This window comes from Alligator mississippiensis, chromosome 2 (genome assembly GCF_030867095.1).
Source record: "Alligator mississippiensis isolate rAllMis1 chromosome 2, rAllMis1, whole genome shotgun sequence".
In the NCBI taxonomy this organism is placed as follows: Eukaryota; Metazoa; Chordata; order Crocodylia; family Alligatoridae; genus Alligator; species Alligator mississippiensis.
In genome coordinates, this window is record NC_081825.1 from 291,809,717 (window position 1) to 291,834,557 (window position 24,841).

A 24,841-nucleotide genomic window follows, 5' to 3' on the forward strand; every position below is an offset into this window, starting at 1 on the left:
GAAGCTCCAGAAGATATTGTGCCTCACAGCAGTACAGTAGTTTATCTACCTGCTTTGAACTGTACTTTTAGCTCTATATTGGTTTGCCCTCCCCTAGAACCAGTGGGTAAGGCCCTCATCCCATTCCCATTAGCATCCCTCCCACTGGTAGCAAATGGAGATGTACCAGGCCCTGAATACCACAGTTTGGCTCCAACCCAGGTGAAACAGGATTGAAAATACTGATTTGTTCTGAAAGGTCACATTGAAAACAGGACAATTTAAATATTAAAGAGAGACAAGAAAAATATCTCACTTTCATTTGGGGGAGGTCAAATCCGGTGTAAAATATTTTGGGGGATAAATACAGAAACATAGATTTACAGGGTTGGGAGGGACTCTAAGGGTTAGTCCTACCCCCTGCACAAATATGGAACGCGTTAAATCCAACAGATGCCAATCCAGCCTCTCTTGAAAACCTCCAATAAAGGAAATCCCACAACTTTTCAGGGCGGCTTGGTCCACTGCCTCACTCTTCTTAGTTAGGAAGGGGTTTTTTTTCTGTGATTTAATCTAAATCTGATTGGTTGCAATTTCTACACTCTGCTTTGTGTCTGGCCTTCTGCAACAAGAGAGAACAATTGTTCTCCCTCCTTTTCATGGCAGATTTGCAAGTATTTGAAAACTGCTTTTGTGTCTCCCCTCAATCTTCTTTTTAAGAAATTAAACATATCTAATTCTCTCACCCTTTCCTTTTTGAGTCACAGTCCAGCTCCCTGTCATCTTTGCTACTCACCTCTAAATACACCCCAATTTCCCTACATCTTTCCTAAAATGAAGGGTCCAGATAGCTGAGCCCTAACTAGAGCCAGGCAGAGTGGTACACTTACTTCTGGCATCTTACACATACTTATCTTAATGGAGCCCAAAACTGTACTTGCCTGTTTTGAGACTACATCACATTTCTGAGTCATGTCGAGTCTGTGAGCCAGAGGCACTACAAGCAGTTCCTGCACCCTGCAGCAGCAGCAGTGGCAGGGCTACAACTGCCATTCTTGGGTCCCCTGAAAACTGGTTGTTTAGTCCCCACTTCACCAATTTATCAAGAACATTTTGAATTCTAGCCCTATCCTCTGAAATGTTTGTATAATCTCCTGGTTGCAAAGATGAGGATTGTTCAACACTGGAATAGATTACCTGGGGGGACTGTGGAATCTCTATTTTTGGGTTAAACAAACGGAAATGTTTAGACAGGTCTGATGCTGCCTTATGCAGGGGTTGGACTAACCTCATAAGATCCAACAACGTCAGACCCAGTTAAGAGTCTTATGGCACTCCACTTGCATCTTCCTGTCATTCTGACATTAATCAATTTATAATTACTCTTTGCTTGTGGTTACTCAACCAACTGTGTGCCTACCTAACAGTAATTCTGTCTAGCCCACATTTCACTACTGTATTTATGGGATTGAATGTGGGACTAGCAAATGCCTTACTAAAGTCCAAGTATATTACATCTACTACATTCCCTTCACCCATCAAACTAGTTAACCTGTCAAAGAAGAAAATCAAGTTTGTTTGGATTGATTAGTTCTTAACCAATCCATGTTGGCTGCTAGTAATCACCCGTTCCTCCTCCAGGTGTTTGAAATGGATTATTTTATCATTTGCTCCAGTAACTTCCCATATAATAAAGTCAGGATGACCCACCTATAATTTCCTGGGTCTTCCTTTTTTTTCTTTATTTTAAAGGTGGCCCCGTTAGTCCTACTCTGGTCCTCTGGGACTTTATCTGTTATCTATGACACTGCATATATTATTGCCAGTGACTCAAACGTTTCTTCAGCTGGTGCCTTCAGCTCCCTGAGATGAATTACAACAGGCCCTGCCAATTTAAATGTATTCAAATTTATCCAAAGCTCTCTGAGATGCTCTTAATGTATCATGATCCACAGCTCTTCTCCTTTTTTGGCTATATTAATTTTGTTAGCTGTCTTGTCATAGCTAATTTTTTTGTAAAGTTGGAAGCAAAGCATTTTACCAAAAGTACAGCTTGCTTTGCATCCTTTATTAATAGCTCACTCTTGTTACCAGGGATCCAGGTTTCCAATGGAAAAACAGAGAAAAACATGGATTTCCCCTTTTACTGGAGCAAGCGTGGATTTCTCATTTTAGCAGAGAAACCCACAGATTTTGCACGTTTGCAAAGAGCTCTCTGCAGGCTGGCAGAGTTCCAGCCTGCAAGGGGCTGGGGGGAGCGGGAAGAGAACAGTTAAGCAGGGGCACCATGTGCATGTATAGGCACATGGCCCCAGGCAGCCTGGAGAGCAGATCCTGCAGGTAAGTAGAGGGAGGGAGGAAGAATGAGACCCCCATAGGGAGGGAAGGAGTGAGAGAAGGAAAGAAGGAGTTGGTCAGGGCTAGGGTTGCAGCTGCTGCCCAGCTCAAAGTTGCATGGGGCTTGGGGCCTGAAGCTGCAATACATGGCCACAGGGCCCCAGCGGGGAGCAGGGTAGTGAGTAGGACAGGGCCATGGATGGATGGTCTGGAGGGCAGCGGGGGGAGGGGGGAGGGGGGAGTGGCTTCCCACAGCTGCACGCACTCCTGGGAGCAAGCAGGACCTGTGCCCCCCAGATCTGTGCATGGGGCAGGGGTGGGGTGGCCTGCCCAGCTCCCACCTTGCTGCCCTCCCCTGGGGCCTCTGCAGCTTGGCAGGTGCAATCCGGTGTGGCAGGAAACAGCGGAGCCACGCAGGAAAGCTGCTTGCCGCTGCAAGCTCTGTGCTGCCCTGACAAGGTGTCCCCTGCACACCCGGCATCAGTGAGGGGCACAAGCCCACGCCATTCTCCCACGCGTGCAGGGGATGCGTCACCAGGGCACCGTGCAGCTTGCAGTGGTAAGCAGCTTTCTTGCGCAGCTCCACTGTTCCCTGCCGTGCCGGATCGCACCCGCAGGGCTGCAGAGGCCCCAGGGGAGGGCAGCAGGCTGGGAGTCCAAGCCTGTAGCAGGCAGCCTGCCCCTGGTCCCACCCTGCCCCACGCACGGATCTGGGGGGGTGTGGGTCCTACCTGCATCCCCGGGAGTGCATGCAGTAGGGTGAGCTGCCCCCCAACACGAGCCTGCAGCAGGCAGCGGGGGAGAGAAATGGGATCCTCTCTGCTGCAGCAGCTGCCACCTCCTGCTGTGGGCAGGGGCTGTAGACCTGGGTCCCTGGTAGCTGGTGGCCCCTTCTGGCAGGGCTGGGGGACAGGAGGCTGTGGATGGGGGGTGAGGGGCACCAGCAGGGCCAGAGGGGAGTGAGGTGTTTCATTTTAATCACAGAGTTTTGGGTTTTATCAAAGAATTTGTGATTATTTTGTCAGGAGAACTTGCAATTTTTTTTTTTATCAGGGAAAACCAGGATCCCTGCTCATTACTGAGCGGTGCACCCCTTGTCTGACATATTTCTGTCTGACATATTTCTAAGACCCCCCTTCCTGAGGTCTGTAACATCGTTTGAGAGCTGTATCTGATTTTGTCTCTGCAAGTTCTTGCTATGGTTTGGCACACTCCCTTAATGACCCACCCTTTCTTTTATTGATTTTGTGTTTCTCCTTTGACTTTCAGATATATTAAAGGCACATCCATCTCCTGCAGTTCTTTGTATCTTTCCACAGTGTTGCAATAGCCTATTGTCTTTTTGAGCCTCCTATACAAGGTCCTTTAGGAACCGACAGCCCTCTTGAACCCACTTATTCTTCAATCTATTTACCCATGGGACCTTATCAGCTATTTCTCTGAGCTGGTTGAAATCTTTCCTACTGAAATTCTGTGTCCCTGTTTCACTATCCTCATGTCTTCCCTTTCTTAGAAAGCGTATGACATAAGGGGCAATATTGCAATAATCAGAGTCATCCTGGTAACTATATAAGCTTTGTCTTACCTGTAATTCCAGTGGAGACTCACTGCCATTAAGAAGATATTCTATCTCTGCCACTTTTGTGTCAGAATCCTTCAGGTTTTTTTCTTGGACCTGTAAACAAGCCTAAAGGGGGGAAAATATCACATCTGTAACTCTATAATTTTCTATCAAAAGTGATGTCTCTTGAGTATTACAATGATATAGTTCATTTACTAATTCTATAGTGTGGCATGCAAAATTTTCACTCAGATTTCCTTGCAAAGTGACTATATGACTGATGTTATTTATGACAAATATCATGAGTCATTCAGAATTATTTCTTTAACAGGAGGAAAAAAAGTATACATCTCCGGTGTCAAAAAGGTAGGACAAATAAGCAGAAAACCTCAGTTGTTATTTTATTTTTCCATAGCATAGTCACCTCGTAGGATAAACACTGATTTTGTACTTAATTCTTAACTGTACTATTAAGAAATTATTACTTTTTAAAACATTCTCTACAGTCATAAAGTGAAATCAAGAATAACAAAGATCCTAATTATATAGGTTTGTGTTGATATGACAACACATTATAATGCTGTTTGCATTGTTTAGATTTCCTGATATATAATAGTCCAACACAACGCCCATAGCTGTCAAAAGAGAGAAACTCACAGAAAAATGTGATTGTCCAAATGAAAAATAACAACAAGCAGCTTCAACTCATGAAACAGGCAACATCAGAAACATTCTGCATTTCCCACTCCATGTGACTCATTCACTCAGAGCACTCCTTCTCCTTCTCCACCTGCTTAGGGACTGAGTAATCCCTGCCCATTCACCGCTACAGCACACACAAAAAAGGATTTTCTGTTCTCACATCAACAAAATATGAAAGTTGTACAATTTCTTTTGTGTAATTTATATGGAAACCATCTATTAAATAGCCTGTAAAATAGTTCACAACAGAGCTCCTGTTGTGCTTATTTTCTTGGTGACATATACACTTAAAATTTGCTTAAAACACTTAAAACAAAAAAAGTAAATAGCCCAGATTGCCTTTGGACTTACGCCAGTTTTAAACATATTGGGTGCATCCCACCGGTGGCGCCGCAAACTGCACATGCTGGGGTTCACTGTGTTGCTAACTGACAGGGCCATGGATTTTTTTGACACCAGGATATCCTGCTATCAGAAAACTTGTGCCAGAAAAAAGCATCATGGTGCACATGGCTGCAGTGTGCGCTGCCCAAAATGGGAGCCAGAGCCACACTTCAGCTGCCAGCCAGGCTCCACACAGCTGGATTGCTACTGCTGGAGCCCGGGGAGGCCCCCAGGACCTTAGGTGAGGATGCTGGGGCCAGATCAGGTGCTGGCCGCTGCTTCGCCTACCCCACCCGGTGCCACTTGCTGTGTGCCAGAGTGTGCATGCAGGGGTGTTCCCCTGGCACATATTTGTGCTGCTGCTAGTTGTCTCTGGGGAATGCATGTTCCTGCTCATTGGACCACATATTTTTCCCTGTTTTTTCATTGTGTTAGTGGTTTGTGGGGGGATGGAAGCTGGTTTTACACTCCCTGCTGAGTGATTCCCCTCTGAGGAATCTAGGAGACATAAACACAGTACACCTGGCTCTGATACGAGCCCCTCCCAACCTTGGCAAGGAAGGCATGTCTGGCCATAACATGCTGCACTTCAACAATCTCCACTTGACAAAATGGCTCTTAGGAGACAGTTGCCAACAGGGGGATGTTCGTCTATCTTTTATATAGTCTAAGCTATCCCAAAATGAGCTATAGCAATACAATAAAAACAACAATATGAACATATCAATACGTGCACAGATATGCACCTTTTTTCTTTGGAAAGCATTTTGCACACTGGAGGTATTATTACACCAACTATAAAAATATAGTAGCAATAGTAGTGGCATTGCAATAGAAACAATGGCATTTATAGGAAATAAATCAAGAAAAAGCAAGAATGCATACTTGCAAAGGGCACTGGAAACATTTCCATCAGAACGCTGTTCTAACTGATAAAATATTTGTTTTGCTGGAAGATTGCTGTAGCTACAGTGGCACAGATCCTCCAGCACAATGCAGCTGGTATGTACCATAGTGCAGGTTGGTTTTAGCTGCACAAGACACTCACCACACAGGCTAAAGATGTGAGGATGTTCAGTGCCATAGGGCTGCTTTAAGAGAGTTTGTCCCACCCAAATGTTCATGTCCAAGGAGGCCATAACTGGGATGAAGGGAGTATGAAAAAGGCTTCCCTCTGTTCAGCTGATCCCTGGATGCAATCACTGCCTGATAGAAAGGCTTCTCTAAATTACAGCAGGGGACCAGATGAGCCAGAGCTAAAGATCCAGGAAACTCAAAGGCTCTCTCTGCAATCTCTTGAATTGCACAGTGCCCTGCTCAGTTATTCTGAGGATCTGGACCAATGACCTTAGCAGACAGATGTTTTCTAACTAGCAAGGCAGTTGTCACTGGTGTTCTTTGTCTGTGTAGCAGAGACTATCCTCCTCTGGAGACATGCTGGGATAAAAGCAACACCTCATTTAAACTGTAAGGCTGCTTGCAGATGTGGAAAAAAATGGTACTTTACTTCAAACTCAGTGTGCTCCTGTGTCGAACCTAGTGATTACCCAAAAGAGTATTAGTTGGACCCAGCTTTTGCAACATCTGTATGGATCGGGTGCTTCAGTGGGGCGTTTTGGGTGCTTTTCTCTAATAGCTAATTGAATCAGCTTCATATAAAAGCGCCAAAAATCCTTGCTGAAGCGCCCGATCTATATAGACGCTCCAGAGCTAGGTCAAAGTAACTTCTTGTTCCTTCCAGTAAAGTGGGGGGTTTTCTCCCATGTCTGTCAGCGCCCTTAGTTCTTTAGACCATCTCCCTGTTATATGTTTCTAAAGTACTTAGCAGAAGGACTAGAGAACCTAGAGGGTCTGCAATAATCACCATCTTCATTTTAACACGGTGGCATTTTTAATTCTACTACCTATTTACTTCTGGTTTGCAGTTCTACCTCCCCTTATAAACAGAATTCCTGTTGGTCATCATCATGGAGAACCCCATTCAACCAAAAAAATTGCCCTTGCATAGACAATTTACAGTCTTTATAAGCTTCTCTGAACACCCTAATATTTATACCCAGAATAAATCTTTATATCCAACAAATCATTATCATTGCATTGAGCTTATTTTATGTACGATTCGCCTTAGTTTTATCAAATTACCTTCAACTGTGTCAGCTCATCTTCAGCCAGATAACACTCTTCTATGTTCCTAAGTTCTGTATTGGCCCAGGTGTCAATCTTGCCAAACAAACTGAGAAGCTTGTCCCACAAAGCCAGAGCTCTTTCCAAATTATCACAATAGTTTTCAGTTTTTTCATTGATCTGCCACAGGATTTACATTACAAACGAATTAAAAAAACATTTTAGAAGCAAGGCACTATCACCGAATCTAGGTGAAATGGAATTACCCGAACGAACAAGATATGCAACAGAGGGGGGAAATCATGTGCGTCTTTATTGTGATATTTAAATCTCGGATCAGATGCGGCCCATAGTGGCAGCCTTTCAATTTAAAGATAAGTTTAGCACAGTGTTTTTCCTCATTGGTTTCTCCATCTAATCTCATAGGATTGATGCAGTGAGGACACAGACACCGGCAAACATTTCTATTTCTTGCCAGTTGTCCAGCCCCAATAGTTCTCTACACGGTTTCCACAATCTAAACAACTGAAGTTGCCAGGAAAGCTTAAAAATCCAACAAAGAGAGTAAATATTTCCTTTTGATACTGACCCTTATTATTGGGCGCCCACAGGCTATTCAGCTGTATGGATCAAAATGGTTGCGCCGCTAGCTTTGCTCTGATAAACGCTTGAGTTTATTTATTAAGGTTCTTTGGCATCTTGCTTTTAATTTATTTTAAATATTACACCAAGTCAGAATCAATTATTATAATGCATAACAGATAAACCACCCTGTTAATTTGCTTTTTACATACATCCAGCCATCGGTCCGTGATCATGTTAGCTTCATTCTCAAACGGAGGCTCCTCAAATATCCTCATTTTATTGAGCTTGACTTGGAGGTTTTTGCAGATATGATTTATCTTGTCTATATCTTCAGAGTGGTCATTAAATTCTTCTCTTACCACTCCAATCTATGAAAAAGACCGAATGTGGAGTTGAAAGCAGGTATCCTACATTTAGTCAAACTCTGTTCATCCAGGAAAACACTTTTTAAAAAAAAATCCTGTGCCGTTCCTTTCAATTTAGACACAAACCAGCATGATACAACATAATCCATTTTATATAACAGAGAGAGACTAAAAATCTATCCTCTGTCATTATATCCCTGTGTTTGTGCCGCTGATTTCCTGATTAAAACATTCCACCTGTCCGTCTAACTAACTCTTGATATAGGCTGTAAATTGCAAAGTGGGAAACAGGAATACGGGTTTAAAAACAAGTTTCAGACCTACGAAACCCAAACAGTTTGCCTCAAACAAGTGAATATCCACAGGAATCAAAAGGAAATTGCATCCATATACAATATTTCAGATATGAAGTGAAGCAGCCCAGTGCCTAATAATTTGAACAACACAAAGCTAAGGAAAATATAACTGATGATTCTGATCACCGATTTTAGCACGGTTTGTTCTTAAGAATAGCAGTTGTCAAAATAACTTTGTAATGGCTTAAACAAAAATGTGCCTTCAGCTTTTGATTTAAATCCTACAGTTGTTTCTTTGAGCTTCAGTGTAACAGTGCATGTTTAAACGACATGTAAAAATGCAAGAAATGAAACACTGACCTCTAGTGTTTGGCAATTTGACATTAATGGGTCTTCTTATCTTTGACAGACAACGGAGTCTGTTTTGGTATAGATGCAGCTAGCAACTGGGTGGGAGAGGGCAGGGGGCGGGGGCGGTGAGTAGGAGGGTAACCCTGCAGCCCAGAAGAAATGTGGGTCTCTGACTTACAAGGGTGGGGAAATGACTGTAACAGATCACCTGTACTTGAGAGCAAGCCCATGTCATGGTGCATCTGCTACAGATGGATTTGGCTCTTTAAAACTGAAATCACAGTCCTGGCTCATGATCAAAAGCAAGACTGAAATCAGTCAGAAGGATCTCCACTTGGACTAGCAAGTCTGGCAAAGGCCAGGAATGAATGGATCTCTCTGGTAGGAAAAAAGGCAGAGGTGTGATGGATTATAGATGCCAGAAAGGGGTGTGAGACTTTTCCCCAAGAGGAGACAAAGGGATTATTCCCAAAGGAGAATAGGAGACACAGTGCATAAACCCTGCTGCTGGGGTTGTTTATTTGAATCTAATAAACCAGGCCGTAAGTGGGGGGATGGCATCTAAACAACATGGGGAGATGAATTCATCAGGAAGCCTAAATGGGGAAACAGGTATTTTCATCAACAACCTAAATACATACAGATTAGATGAAAGTACCGTAAATTGAATACATAATTGGTTGGTTCTTTGTACTCAGCGGCCAGTCATCAATGGCTCAATGTCTAGTTGGGAGGAGGTATCAAGTGAGGTTCCCCAGGAGCCTGTCCTGGGTCTAGTACTATTTAACTGTGTAATATGTTGAATGATTTGGATGATGGGATTGAGTGCACACTTAGCAAATTTGCAGATAGCATCAAGTTTAGTGGAGTTGCATATCCTCTGAAGGGTAAGGTTGAATATATGCTGGACCTGGAGAAATGGTTTGCAATCCATCAGATGAAATTCAGCAAGGACTTGGGAGAGAATAATCGCATGGACAAATTGCATGCCTGAGCAACATGATTGCCTTCTATGATTAGATGACTGGTTCTGTGGATGAGGGGAAGGCAGTGGAGGTGGTATACCTTGTCTTTAGCAAGACTTTTGAGATGATCTCCCATAACACTTTTGCAAAAAAGCTATGGAAGTATAGGATGGCTGTAAGGTGGATAGAAAGCTGGCTAGATCTTGAGGCTCAATGGGCAGCGATCAATAGTTCAAGGTCTAGTTAACACCTGGTATCAAGTGGAGTGCCCCAGGGATCAGTCCTGAGGTGGTTTTGTTTAATATCTTCATTAATGCAATCTGGAAGATGGTATAGGGTGCACCCTCAGCAAGTCTGCGGATGACACAAAGATGGGGGGAGTAGTAGATACACTGGAGGGTAGGGCTAAGATTCAGAGTGACCTGCACAAATTGTAGGATTGGGCCAAATAAATCTCATGAGGTTCAATAAAGACGTGTAAAATCCTGCACTTAATACAGAACAAACCCATGCATTGCTACAGGCTTCCCTAAGCATCATCTCTGCAGAACAGGACCTGGGGGTTACAGTGGGCAATAAGGTGGATATGAGTCAACATCATGCCTTTGTTGCCAAGAAGGCTAATGGCCTACTGGGAGCGATTCCAGGCGATCAAGGGAAGTGATTTTTCCCTTTATTCAGAACTGGTGAGGCCATGTTGGGAGTAGTGTCCAGTTTTGGTTCCCCCACCACAGAAAGGATGTGGACAAAATAGAAATAAGTGGCTCCATAGCTCAGGGGTTAGAGCACTGGTCTTGTAAATCAGGGGTCGTGAGTTCAAACCTCACTGGAGCCTTAGCCTCTTCCTTGGGGATGCCTTTTGTGTGGCTGAGTTGAGTGTTGGTAACTGGACATTGTCAATTCAAATCTGCCTATTGGCTGATAATTTTGGAGACTGGACAGTCATCTTGCTGGGGTGATCTGACCCCAGCTGTCTTTTCTGCCTAGTGCAGGGGGCTGGACCCAATGATCTTCCAAGGTCCCTTCCAGCCTTACAATCTATGAATCTATGAGAGAGTCCAGTGAAGGGCAGTGAAAATGGTTAGGGGGCTGGGGCCCGTGATTTCTGAGGAGAGGCTGAGGAAACTGGGTTTATTTAGGTCTGCAGAAGAGAAGACTGAGGGGGAATCTGACAGCAGCCTTTAACTACCTGAAGGGTGGTTAGAAAGAGGATGAAGCTGAACTGTTCTCAGTGGTGGCAGATGACAGAACAAGGAGCAATGGTCTCAAGTTGCAGCAAGGGAAGTTTAGGTTGGATATTAGGAAAAACTCTCTCATTAAGCAGGTGGTGAAGAACTGGAACAAGTTACCTAGAGAGGTGGTGGAATCTCCATCCTTGGAGGTTTTTAAGGCCCAGCTTGACAAAGCCTTGGCTGGAATGATCTAGTTGGGGATGGTCCTACTTTGAGCAGGGGGTTGAACTAGATAACCTCCTGAGGTCCCTTCCAGCCCTCATTATCTATGATTCTATGAAATACACACTGAGTGATGACAGGATAGGCTGCAGTACTGCAGAGAAAGACCTGAGGAGCCACATCTGGCCTATGGGCCAGAGGTTGAGCACCCCTGCTTTAGACCATATGTTGAATATGAGCCAACAGTATGGTCTTGCTGGAAAAAAAAGCCAACAGCGTCCTGAGTTATATTAACAGAAGTGTCACTTGCAAATCAGATAAAGTGATTCTTCTGCTTTACTCAGCACTGGTGAGACTTCACCTGGTGTACTGTGTCCAGATTTGGGTCCCATACTTCAAAAAGGATATGGACAGTTTGGAGAGTCCATCACAGAGCATCAAAAATGATTAGGGCCTGGGAAGCAACACTTATGCAGAAAAGTTAAAAGAACAAGAATTGTTTAGTCTAGAGAAGCAAAGACTAAGGGAGGATTTGGTTTAAGACAGCCCTACTTTCCTATGATCCAACAAGATCATTTTATCTGTAGGATAAGATAACAGTGTCAAAATTAAGATGCAAGTCATTTGAAAGGTTTTGAGGTCTAATGTACTCTTAATCCCGATGCAGTTAAATCTATCAATGTCTCTGGCAGGGGCGACATGTAGGGGGTGCACAGGGGTGCACGTGCACCCCCTGAGAGCATCGGTGCATCCTCTGTCAGGCCATGCTTCCTGTGCAGCTGGCCACCAGCAAAAGCAGCCGTGCTGCTCCCAGAAGCAGCCACAGAGCTCCAGAAGCGGTGTGGCCGCTTATACTGTGAGTGAGACCAACGCCACCCCCTGGCCAGTGGAATCGGCCGCCGGGGGACCTCCCCCTAGTCACTGACTGGTGTCAGGGGGGCACATGCCCCCCCTGACTCCAGAGGCACCAGACACCCATGGTCTCTGGCACTAATATTAATGCCATGCACTTACACTGAAAAAATTATTTTTACACTAATTAGAGCATGTTCATTGAGTCCCCCTACACCAATCATAACCTTCATAGTAATATCAGCTAATGCATGAGGTATCATGAATGTTTTGCAATTAGCAGATACCACATATAGCAGTTGGTATTTACAGAGGCTAAAATTCTCTTGCAGAGAGTGCAAGCCAGAAGACCCATGATACCACATGTGCTATTAATGTAAATGTGTCACTATGAAAACATGTCCCCTCTTTCAGTGGCACCCGACCAGTGAGTAGTTAGGCCTGGTCTCTCTCTATTTCAGCATATAAGATGAGCAGGACAGAATTCTGTTCAGCCTCCATTGTTTGGTCTGGAATTGACTGTTTATATATCTGGAGGATTCTACAATGTCTGCGAACCTTTTCTGTCCCGCAGCATCTCACACCATTAGGCCTCTTGAACTAGAAATCTGAAAGTGCAGAAGGAAACTCAACAACATTCTAGAAGAGTGACATGGTGCAATGAAACAAACCCTCTGCATGCAAACACTTATGCAGGCATGTGATCCTAAGAGCTAAGTGCCAACATGAAGAAAACCAAGTGTTCTATGTTTCACAGCGTGTCCCAAGGTTGATATTGAATCTCATCTGATGGATTGCAAACCATTTCTCAATCCAGGTCCAGAGTATATGCAACCTTACCCTTCAGAGGATATGCAACTCCACTGAAGTTGATGTTGTCTGCAAACTTGCTGAGTGTGCATTCATAGTTTCATACTTGGTAGGGTCGGAAGGGACCTGAGGAGATCATCTAGAATACTGGGGTCAAATGACCCCGGCCAGATGTTCATCCAGCCTTCTTTTAAAGACCCCCAGGGTAGGAGCCAGCACCACTTCTTTTGGAAGTTGGTTCCAGGTTCTAGCCACCCTGACAGTGAAATAGCGCTTCCTAATGTCTAGCCTGAAACTACCCTCTGCTATCTTGTGTCCGTTGTTTCTTGTAACTCCCGGGAGTGCTCGGGGGAACAGGGACTCTCCCAATGCCTGCTGGTCCCCCCTGACTAGTTTGTAGACTGCCACTAGATCCCCTCTCAGCCTTCTCTTTTGGAGGCTGAACAGGTTCAGGGCCCTCAGCCTCTCCTCGTAGGGCCTGCCCTGCTGCCCCCTGATCAGGACTCCAGCTGCGGCTTGACCAGTGCTGCATAGAGAGGGAGGATCACCTCCTTGGATCTGCTTGAGACGCATCTGTGGATGCATGACAAGGTATGATTGGCCTTCCTGACCGTGTCCCCACACTGTCGGCCCATGTTCATTGTGGCGTCAGTGATGACTCCAAGATCCTTTTCTGTTTCAACACTGGCGAGAAGGGAGTTCCCCAGCCTGTAGGTATGCTGCTGGTTCTTCCTCCCCAGGTGCATTACCTTGCACTTGTCAGGGTTGAACCTCATCCTATTCTCTTCGGCCCACCCCCGTAACCTGTCTAGATCCGCTTGCAGCCTGTTCCTTCCTACTAGTGTACTCACTTCCCCCCACATCTTAGTGTCATCTGCGAACTTGAACAGGGTGCTTTCTACCCCCTTGCCCAAGTCACTGATGAAGATGTTGAATATTGCAGGCCCGAGGACAGAGCCCTGGGGAACCCCACTACCCACATCCCTCTAGGTCAAATAAGACCTGTCCACCACCACCCTCTGGGTGCAGGCCTCCAGCCAGTTAGTGACCCATCGGACTGTGTATGCATCAACACCACTGTCTCCTAGTTTCTTACTGAGAATGGGGTGAGAGACTGTGTCGAAGGCCTTCCTGAAGTCCAGAAAGAATATATCCAATCCATTCAATCCCACCATCCAAGGCATTCAACATATTAAACAGTTAAACAATACTGGACCCAGGACTGGCCCTGGGGAACCCCACTTGATACCTCCTCTCACCTAGACATTGAGCCACTGATGACTAGTCTCTGAGTACAAAGAACCAACCCATTATGTAAATGATCAGACCAATGTAAAATGTTTCTCGCTGCCCTGCATATGGACAGGGGGAATTTCTCAAACACAAGAAGTGAGAAAGACAGCTATGGCCTCTCTCTCATAGTACTGGGGCAGCACAGCAGAGAATAAGTGTGTAAGGGTGGGGAAGCAGAACATAAGACTGTGGAGAAGAGGGGGCAGCATTGCTGCCCACAGATAGGCAGGGACAGGCTGCTGTAACTTCACTTTAGGACCTGCTTTGCCTGAGGTTGCCTAAGTTGCATCCAGAGCAGAGTTACATCCAGAGCAGCCAAGATCTGGGTACAGAGATGGCTGAAAGCTATCTTACCTTCCATCTAGGGGTATGAGAAGCGGGCCCTATTCGATTCAGATTCGGCCCGAATCAGGGACAGTGATTCGATTCATTGATTCGGATCACTGTCCCTGATTTGATTCGGCCAAATCTAAATCTGAAGATTCAATGCCGATTCAGAGAATCAGCAATTCGGACACAGACACAGCTTTAAAAGTGTTTTCTACATACCTCAAGGTACCAGCGCGGCTTGTGATCACTGCAATGCTGGGGCGGACGGAGCATCCCACAGGAGTGCGGGGGGGCGGGCCTCCACGTGCTCGGTGGCAAACCTGGAAGTGGACTGGAACTACTTCCGGCCCACTTCCGGGTCTCCCTGGGAGTGTGCTGGGGCCTTCCCCACCCCGACCCAGGAACTACCAGTTGCCTAGTTGGGAGGGTGCAGGGGGGGCGGCCTCCACCCCCTGCAGCGGACCCATTAGTGGACCAGAAGTGCTTCTGGTCCACTTCCGGGTCCGCTGCCGAACGCACTGGGGAGCCTCCCGCGCTTCTGTGGGATGCTCCATGTGCTCCAGCATCGCAGCATTCACAAGCCCCTGCTACCTAGAGCTATGTAGAAAAAACATTTAAAGCTGTGTCTGTGTCTGAATCGCAGAATATTTTCAAGTCTCTCCGAATCGATTCAGAGGGTTCCGATTTAATTCAGAGAGATTTAAGGGTCCTCAGATTTGATTCGGATTCAGAGATTCGGCCGCCAAATCGGGCCAAATCTCCGCTGAATCAAATCAGGAACCAAATCTTCGCACAGCCCTACTTCCATCCCCCGAGCTATACATTTCTAAGCTGTGCCCCATACAGGCAGTGGCTAGAATTTGACCAGCTGTGTTGTATGATCCCTTACCATTCACTAAGTGAGAGTTTTGTATCCTCCCATAACCTCTGTGTAGCTCTGTACTGTTCATTTGCTTCTTTTCCTTTTGTTTCGTCAGTTTGCGGAAGCTGATTAGCAATTTCTCGTATAAAGTCAATGTCAGTGGCACACTGATTCAATTCTTGTTCCAATTCATGTAATGATTTTATCCTTAATTCTTTGGTCAGGTGCTATGCAAGGACTATAATAATGATCCTCTGTAACCTCACCAGAAGCCTCTTTAGCACAAACAGACCAAAATAATTGCATTGAATATTGTCTTTGTTCCAGTTTGTCTAGTGTGCTTAAAATGGTAACACACATCAGCTGTTTAAAACATCTTGCCAGTCATAACCTAACTTGTTTTCTGAGCAATTGCTCAATAAAAGGCTTTACTATAGAAAAATGGAGGAAATTTTGGAAGGTATTTTAAACATTACAGGCATCGTTGATATCAATAATTTCAAAAGGGCTTGGTTTTTACACAGTCTCTTTATTATTTTTCCTCTGAATAAAAAAATGACACATACACTTAAAGTCACTTTACCTTACTGCATAGATTTAGAGACAAATCTACAGAAAACACCTGGTCTGAAGCACTTAAAGACTCAACCAGTTTAGAGCCAGAACCAAGTCTCAGTTTCTGAGGCTCCGTTTTTGAGAGGATCAGAAAGAGAACTAATTTCCAATTTGGGTCTCTGCCTCTATGTAATTTAAGTTCCTAGCACTCACCTTTGCTATCATCTTCTGCAAATTCTCCTTTCCCAGGTAAGAAGTTTGCTGTGCAAGAACATTTTCTTGCTTCTCCATAATACTTGTCAAACTATTTTTGTAGCTTTGATACTGTTTCAGGAGCTCCAGAGCCCTGGCACATTGCTCTTGGCTGTTATAAAAACAAAATTATTTATTGTGCATGTAATAGGGAGCAACCCCTGCCCCCTCTCTTTCTCTTATTTAAAAGTGATTTTACATTAATAACTTATATTGATACAGAACCTTTCATCCAGAAAAGTGAGTTCCTCCCCTGAGGGTGTGAAACCAGCAGCTATTCTACAGCACATGGTTAACATTACACCTGTTCAGGGCAGGAAGTGGAAAATATCGCCTCCAGCCATAGGGGAGTCTCAGTGCAGAGAAAGTTGAAATTTGGGCAGCATACTGGTAACTCCTTTCAAAATAACCTCATCTGAACCCAAGACTGGAGGGACCTCATGGCTCTCCAACCCCAGCCCCCACTATGGCAGGCAGCTATGTTGTATGATCCCTTACCATTCACTAAGTGAGAGTTTTGTATCCTCCCATAACCTCTGTGTAGCTCTGTACTGTTCATTTGCTTCTTTTCCTTTTGTTTCTTCAGTTTGCAGAAGCTGATTAGCAATTTCTCGTATGAAGTCCATGTCAGTGGCACACTGATTCAATTCTTGTTCCAATTCATGTAATGATTTTATCCTTAAGAAATAAAGAAATAAAGCACAGTGCTATATTAAAATAGATCCTGCATGATTTTTCCGTGTAATTATGTGGCTTCTTGGAAACATAACATGAAATATTTACACTGCCTAGTCTAAAGCACATTGATAAAAAAATAAAGGGCCAGATCCTCAACTGATGTAATTTGGCACAGTTCTTCACTGGAGCTATTCCACTCTCCGAACCAAATCCAGTATTTTATAGGCCAGCGTGTTCTATAGTAACATAGCTAATTATAGTACATTCAAATACAAAATGTGACTGCTCAATTTACTATCTCCAATCTGTCACAACCCAAAGTTGTGAGTTTTTGTTTGTGTGTGCTTTGGCACCACTGAATTATTTCCCGCCAAATTGCAGCTTCTTTGCACAGTGGAGTTTTCCGCTGCAAAGGAGAACCCCGGGTGCAAAAGAAGTTCCCGCCGTTTTGTAGCTTTCCTTGCAGGGTGCATTTCTTTGTTGCAGCACAGAAATGCTCGTTGCAAGGAGTTCCCGCCATTCATATTCAAATTTGTGCCCCACCATTGGCTAGTTCTAAATTATGCACACGTGGCGGCTAGTGATTGGCTTGCTAGCCGTATAAAAAGCTTGAGTGGTTTCCGCCCAAGTTGGAGGACTCCACGAACACCAGGAGGAGGAGACTTCACACTGTGTGAAGATCTCCAAGCGCTGCGGATCCTCACGGACCCAACGCGCCTTTCAAGCAGGCAACAGAGGTCTGTTCAGCCTCTAGCCTCTCCCCGTCACCGAGCGCAATCCTGACGTATCCTTCTTCCCTGCACGCAAAAAGGATCCATGGAGCCTAGCAAACTTCGTGTGAGTGAGTATATTCAGAGCTCTTTACCGTACATACTTTCTCCGGTTGGGATGACGGGCTCGCGGTTTAGAGCCTCCAACCGGATTGGGCTAGAAGGTTCACGGGAAGGAACTCTAGTCCATCTCTCTTCTTTTCTATCTGCAACTGTAACTCAAGCAAGTTTTTCTGCCTGCACCGCGACCATCTTTGGTGTAAGTAAATAATCTTTCAATCAACCACTACGCCTCCGTAACTAATTCTAGCTCGTGTGTACCAAACCGCCCCATGGTTTTCTCCAGCCCCGCGTGCCCGGGCTGCTGGCCACAGCCCACGTGCGCAAAGATGGGCCGCGGATCGCCCCCCCCGACTCGCACTTGGCAGCGGGATCGGGGCCCGGCCCGCACACAATCATGTGTCCTTGGCATGAAAAACATGGCAATGTGTGGATTTCATAATTCAAGCAATCAACAGCCAATTAAAAATGGTCACAATATATCAATCCCTTTTGGCTCTATGGCAAATGAACATCTTGAAGAGGAGGAGCAAGATTCCTAAAATGCAAAAGTATTATCAGTTAAGAGGTGAGATACATAAAAATGCACTGACATTTGACATCCATCACCATTTAGCAGTATATTGTGAAACTCTTATTTGGCAGCATACTGTATGTTGCAAACCTTCCTGATACCAGATGAGATCACATACCTCTCATCCTCCACTCAAACAAAGTATACAGTAATAATCTGAATTAAAGAAGTAAAAAATTGGAGATGACTTAATTAACTATGCAGGTTTTGATCCAAATGCACAATGTAAAGGACAACCCCAACTTCAGTGGGGTTGTTTGATGTTCTACACATGCTTAAATACTATCCTGGATTGAAGCCAAGATGAAAATACCTAGAGAATGTATTGAAATTATTAATCAAATTTAACATATCAAAAAAACCTCACACCGTACCTCTGTTGAACAGCAGGAATCGTTGGATCCCTCAAGCCTATTTTATTCATCTTATCATGTATATCTTGAATATTTTTTAAAAGTTCAGAATTTCTTGTGGAAAAAGTCTCCTGTAATTCATATTCCTGAGTGAGCTCCTGTTTATCTATCTGGCCACAGGCATCATTTACTGTTTCCAATAAAGTTGCAACCAGTTTTTCGCAGCAAACCATCCCTCCGCATTCAGCATCTTCCAGATGGATATCAACTAGACTCAGGCGTTCATCCAGACATTTGGCCTCCTCTTTCAAACGAGAAATTTCTTGCTGTGCCATTTCTTTCCACGCAGTCTCTTGCCCTGCGGGTTCTCCAGGCTGCGATAGACTTGCAGCACGCTCAATAGAAAGTTTGACTTTTTTAAAAGTAGCCAAAAAAGCATCTAGATCTTTAAGGACTTTTTCGCTGACCTGCATTTTGTGATTCATTTCTTCAAATTGCTTTTTATATTTATGCATCAGCCTGCAGGCAGCTTTGAAATCTGCTGGGTTAAATTCATCTCTTGTTGAGCTATCTAGCTCTTCCAGTTGTTTGCATTGTTCAATATGATTTTCTATAGATTTCTGGATCTCCTGAAATTGAGAGAATCATGGCAAGGTTACCAAAGTGGAAGAGAAACTGTATCTTGTATTTCCAGCAAAACATACAGAAAAAAAAAAAATTCACATAACCCCCCTCAAAAAACTGATAATGTTAAAAGCACAGAGAAGAATGTCTTCAGCTTTTTGCTGTTTGGTCTTTTCACTTAGTACATAGCCACTCATAAGAGAGAATAAGAATACATTAGGAATTTTACTTTCTCAGGGCATGTTTATATGTGAGCTTTAATGGGCAGTAGTCCATTTGAATGTTCATTAAAGCATCACAAAAAACCCATGAGCTTTTAATGTGCATTCGCTAATGCACATTAAAATAGGCTAATGCTCCTTTTCAAGTACCTCACAATGGAGGTACTAAATTTAATGCACATGAGCAAAAGCGCATTAATGAAAGTGTAAATGTACCCTCTCTGAGTAAAATATGTATGTATTAGTAGTGTGTGCAAAGTCTGAGCATTATGAGGTCATGTAATACTCAGAGGAAATAAACTTCAGGGTTCACAGCTTCAATGTAAATCTTGGAATAGCTACAGGGGAGGCCTGGGAGAGTCAGAATTATTTTCAGAATTGAAACAATTAGACTGCAGGGACCTCACTGCCAAGAAGGGTCTCAGACTCATAGGGCTAGGTCCTGTTTCACTTTATGTGTCTAAATGGCAGCTGTGTACCTGCAGCTACTGTCACTTACACACAGTCTTGGATTCAGCATTGCCCATGCACGCCAGTTGAGCATGCTCAGCCAGTTTGCACTCTGCGACAGACTGCAGACAGCTGCACAACAGAACAGAACTGCCCAAGTTGTGCATACAGCCAAGTTAATTCCCAGATTTTAGTTGCAGATACACCAGGAGCTATAAACCTAAGTGTGCTGCCCAGCTGAGTGGCACACATTGTTTTGACAGGTCCTAGTACATTGGGAGCCTGGTATTGGGCTGCTGCAGTGTACAGTAAGCTATAAACCCTTGTGTGCCAACTAACTGGGTAGCACACAGGGTTTTTACTCATGCCTAGCATGAGACCCTGGGATTTGGCTGCCATAACCCAATTCCCGGATCCCCCTATGCCAGGATCTATAAAACCATGTGTGCTACCCAGCTGCGTGCCACACAAGGTTTTGACAGGTCCTGGGTAGCCACACATTTAATTTAAGGCATGATACAAACAAGCCACAAAGTTAGTCTACATTATATGTGGAGTATCTTTGTGGCTTATTTACTTAATTATCACACCTAAATAAAGGTGCACATGTGCCCGGGTTATTATTTAACACCCAATTGACCTGTTAATCATGTCTTAAATGTAACATGTGTCAGGGGCCTAAAGGTCTTCAGGGAGACAGATCCGGATGGTACAATTCCCAGAATAGGTAATGGTCATGCTTGTAGCTGTCAGAACTTCTTCAATTCAAGCCTGGTAAAAAACAGATAGGTGGAGACCAAAGTCATACTAGATGGGAGGAAGAGTCAAAAGCAAGAAGTGATATTTATGATTCCATTATGAATGGGTCTGATGAAGGCATGCTTACCTTCCCTCTGCAGTAGCAATATTATTCACAGAAAAGAGGATAACACATGCTGATCCAAAAGGGTCAGAACCTCTCAGACTGCTAACAACACTCCCAGATCCTTGAGTGAGAAGTACCATACAGTTCTCTTGTTCTTGCTTGTCCAAATGCCTAGTTTTGCAGGGTTTCACACTGTTCCCACGTTAGAAAACTGAAACGTGCCCTTTGTGTTTATCTCTTACCTTCAATTCTCCATAAATGAGAGGAATATTTGTCAGAGTCAATAGCTGTACATCCTTTTTGTGCAGCTGCTGATCTGGTTCACATAGAAAATTGGATTCATTTTCTATTGGCAAAACAAGTTCCAAAGCAGTCTTTAACGATTTCATTCTACAAGAAAAGGAAATAAAAATGAACACGAGTAGCAGCCAGGGAAAAGGCACTAATCATGCAGCAGGGCAAAACCCCCCACAATCTTACTGTAAACCCACTGGCCATTGCATAGATCTGGAGAGTACCCTCCTCGCACAAGTATAAAGGGGAATTTTGCCAGAAATGTAAACAGGATCAGACTCCACTCTATGTATTTTAATCAAAAGGTTGAAGGAAACTCCAAATATAATCATGTGGAAACTAAAACTTGGTCTTATAAAAGTTTGCTCTTCAAAGTTCTTGATGCAAATGTCCCTAAATGTTTATTGGTATATTGTACATATGACAGATAATACTCCATAAAATGCCAAAATTAGGAACCTCATGCAATTTTACCTCTGCCTTGCAGAATGCAAAATATGCACTACCCAATATGTGTTTTAATGACATGACAACATACTGTTCCTCAGCTAATGCGAAGTAAAGCCATGAAATGTTATTTTATACCTGGGATTTAGAACAACCTGAAGCTCACTCCATTCTCTTTTCAGCTTGTTTCTCATTTCAGAAATAGTAAGTTTCTCTGATTCATCCACAAGATTTTCTAACTTAGATGCAATAATTTCAAACTGCATCCAACATGAATTAGCTTTACTCTGTAAAACCTAAAACAAATGTACATAGTTATAAGACTGAAAATGGCACTACATAATACCTCATGCATTTGAAAGTTACCTTAAATAGTGTTACTATACACTAGAAAGTATCACTTATAGTTATGATTGCCTGTTACAGACTTCCCATTTCAAGCCCCTATTGTTAACTGTTTCTAACTTTGCTAGGCTTTACCCACTTGGCCTAAAATTTTCCAAGCCAGGTATCTACCTCTGGCTTATACTTTTTATTTGGAAAAGCTTCAACAGAATGGTCCAGTCATTTCTCAAGAATGATGGGAAAGTGCACGGTTTTGCACATGTTAAAAACAAAACAAAATAAAACCAAACAACTTTCAACCATTTATTTTGAGAAAAACTAGCATCTCCAGGCTTGGAGCAAGGATTTGGAATTTTGTAGAAAGGATGCCCTGGTGGCATCTCTATGAAAATTATCCCAAATATGGCCAAGTTACAAGCCTTTGAACAATCCTATTTTGTACAAGTACAACAGAGACCAGTCAGAGCTAAACTGTCCAGAGATTCCATCTGCAGTGATCATACCTCATTGCCCCAAAGTCCTACAGTCCAACCTGGCTACTATGAACCATCTCCTCAAAGCAGCAAAAGGTACCCTAAGCCAGGGCTACCAGGACCGAGTGGTACTTTTTGCTCTTTCCATCTGTTAGGAGGAACTAAGAGCAGGGACACTGTCTCCCCTGTGTTCTTTGTAGCCCCTTTTAGGCATAGGTAACGAGTAAAACACAGTAAAGGATGCTTGACTTTGCAAGCTTCACGCATGGTTTTCTTTTTTGTAACGTGACAAAATAATGTTTTACTGGCAATTCAGTCCATTACAAATTACAAGCCTAAATTAATTGTGCAGGTAATGGGGCAAATTGTCCTTCTGGCCACAGTGGCCCAATTCCACTTTGTGTATGACCTCGGTCCTGCAAAGTAGATTTAATAGATTTCATAGACATTAGGGCTGGAAGGGACCTCGTAAGATCGTCGGGTCCTGCCCTCTGCCCAAAGGGCAGGAAGTCAGCTAGAGTCAAAGGATCCCAGCAAGATAAGCATCCAAGTGTATCTTAAAAGTGGCCAGAGTAGGTGCTTGCACCACCTCTGGGGGGAGTCTATTCCAGGCTTTGGAGGCTCAAACAGCGAAGAAGCTTTTCCATATGTCCAGTCTAAAACGGTCTTGCAGGACTTTGTGACTGTTAGACCTTGTCATCCCTTGGGGTGCTCCAGTGAACAGGCCTTTCCCCAGATCCTGATGCACATCCCTTATGTATTTATAGGTTGCCACCAAGTCACCCCTGAGCCTGTGCTTCTCCAAGCTGAAGAGCCCCATCCTTTCTGTGACTGGGGAGCCCTCAGGAGTCCTCTTGAAGGCAACAGCTCTTGCAGATGCTTATTACCCCTTAGAGCATGCTCAGCATCTTGAAGGAGATTGCCCCGAATGAGAAAATATCATAACGCCTTATTCCTAATGCATTAACATTGTACACAAGTGATACGTTTGTGAAAACACTCAGGATCTACCTCTAGATCGCACAGTTTATTCTGAAGGCATGAGGCATCTTGTATTTCACTGGTAAAACCAGACACAACTTCATCTTTGATGCTTTGTAAATGAAGTTCCAGATTACTTTTCTCTGCATCAAAGCTAGGAAAAAAGCAGCAGTTTTTAGACATGGCATTATTTTAATATGATTATTTTTATTGTAACAGAAGCCTCTGATTTGCTGGATCATGGCATGGCATTTAAAGTAAGTTCAGCAATTTTCTAATATAATTTTTTGACTGTCTTCCAAACAAAGCAAACATTGAAGAGCATTTATGCATACATTTGAGTTACTGCTCACTTAGGTATAGATTTGTGTATGTGAATGACAGTTTGCATGCTCTCACAGGAGTTCTGGGTGTCAAAACCAGCCATTCTTTAAAAATGTGGTCCACCATATTGGCTTTACCATATTCAGAATGATTAATAAGGCATATACATACACCTGAAGCAGAGCTCTCCCTCATGAAAGAGGAGACGTGAGCAGGAAAAAAATAACTCTATCTTTGCTATACAGATCTTTTAAAATATTTAGCTATTGGAGCAACTCATTGTATGACTAATCTATATGGACACTCAAGCAACATTTGGTATAAGTAGAGAACAGTATCCAGCATAGATAAAGTAGTCCAGATCCATACCATTTCAAATGTATTTTCAAAATTTCAATATCCTGTTGTCTCTTAAACATGTATGTATTCTGCCAGTTAAAAATTACCTCTCCAATAAGGTCTTTAATGGCAAATCACCATGTTTTTCTGACTTCTTTGTACAGCTTTCTCCATTCTGATGTTTCACATCCATTTCCAAAATCTCATCTGTAATAGGGCTTGCCAACTAAGCAAACGTGAAAAAAATCAATTATGATGATGTCTGTGTTACAATATAACTGTACATTCAATGGAGATCAATAGGCACATGCACACACGTGCGTGTACACACACACACACACACACACACACACACACACGAAAGAAACAACCAATTTCTTGTTTGACAATAACACATCATAATGACAGACGTTTCCTTCACATCCTCAGCTATTGGTGCTTATGCTGTGGGGTCTCGTGCTGAACTCTGTGTAGGTTGTCAGCATGTTTTGGATATCTTGTTGACAAGTACTATACTGCTTCTGTGCATTATTTTTATGTGAACTATTATGCTCCTGTGACACCCTAGACAAGACTTGTTCCTCTATGTCATTCAAATACTTGTAGACTATCATACTTCCTCCACGTTGGAAACTATTTTAAAAAGCTTTGTGTGTCCAGTCTTTTAATACAGATATGATAATATTTTATAAAATTATATTATAGTAAAATACTATGTTTTATTTTAATAGCAATATTAAGACCTCTTAACCTGTTACTTCTTTGTTTCCTCTCCAACTCGTTCAACAGTTTTAGCTACTGTGGGGGGGATGAAACCTTACTGCAACATTTCAGGTGTGGTTCCCCAGTGTGAGCAGCTGAGATTTATCCTTGTGCCGTGGCCAGTAAAATGTCTATGGACCACTTATATTTTATTTTGAAGACTTATGTGGGATCACCCTTTGTACAGGGATGAATACCTTTCAGGGAGAGGGACTGGACTGTGAACTCTTCAGACAAGAGTTGTCTCTTGAATAATACCTGTACACAGAGGTGCACTGATATAT

General features: G+C 43.5%; 1 protein-coding gene and 1 non-coding gene across 7 annotated transcripts in view; one reads left to right on the forward strand and one right to left on the reverse strand.

Moving 5' to 3' along the window:
• SYNE2 (spectrin repeat containing nuclear envelope protein 2) overlaps window positions 1–24,841 on the reverse strand; it is a 287,230-nt gene that overhangs the window by 169,327 nt on the left and 93,062 nt on the right. For all 6 annotated transcript variants that reach the window (XM_059723316.1, XM_059723319.1, XM_059723320.1 and 3 more), the window contains 10 exons: window positions 23,903–24,021; window positions 23,163–23,286; window positions 21,472–21,629; window positions 20,835–20,982; window positions 18,454–19,061; window positions 16,496–16,675; window positions 15,959–16,109; window positions 7,882–8,040; window positions 7,106–7,267; window positions 3,902–4,003 (listed from right to left, as the gene is read on the reverse strand). In XM_059723316.1, the coding sequence (XP_059579299.1) occupies window positions 3,902–4,003; window positions 7,106–7,267; window positions 7,882–8,040; window positions 15,959–16,109; window positions 16,496–16,675; window positions 18,454–19,061; window positions 20,835–20,982; window positions 21,472–21,629; window positions 23,163–23,286; window positions 23,903–24,021 (1,911 nt within the window). The remainder of the gene's footprint in view (window positions 1–3,901; window positions 4,004–7,105; window positions 7,268–7,881; window positions 8,041–15,958; window positions 16,110–16,495; window positions 16,676–18,453; window positions 19,062–20,834; window positions 20,983–21,471; window positions 21,630–23,162; window positions 23,287–23,902; window positions 24,022–24,841) is intronic.
• Window positions 10,412–10,484, forward strand: TRNAT-UGU (transfer RNA threonine (anticodon UGU)). Its single transcript has one exon. It is a non-coding gene; the product is annotated as a tRNA-Thr (tRNA).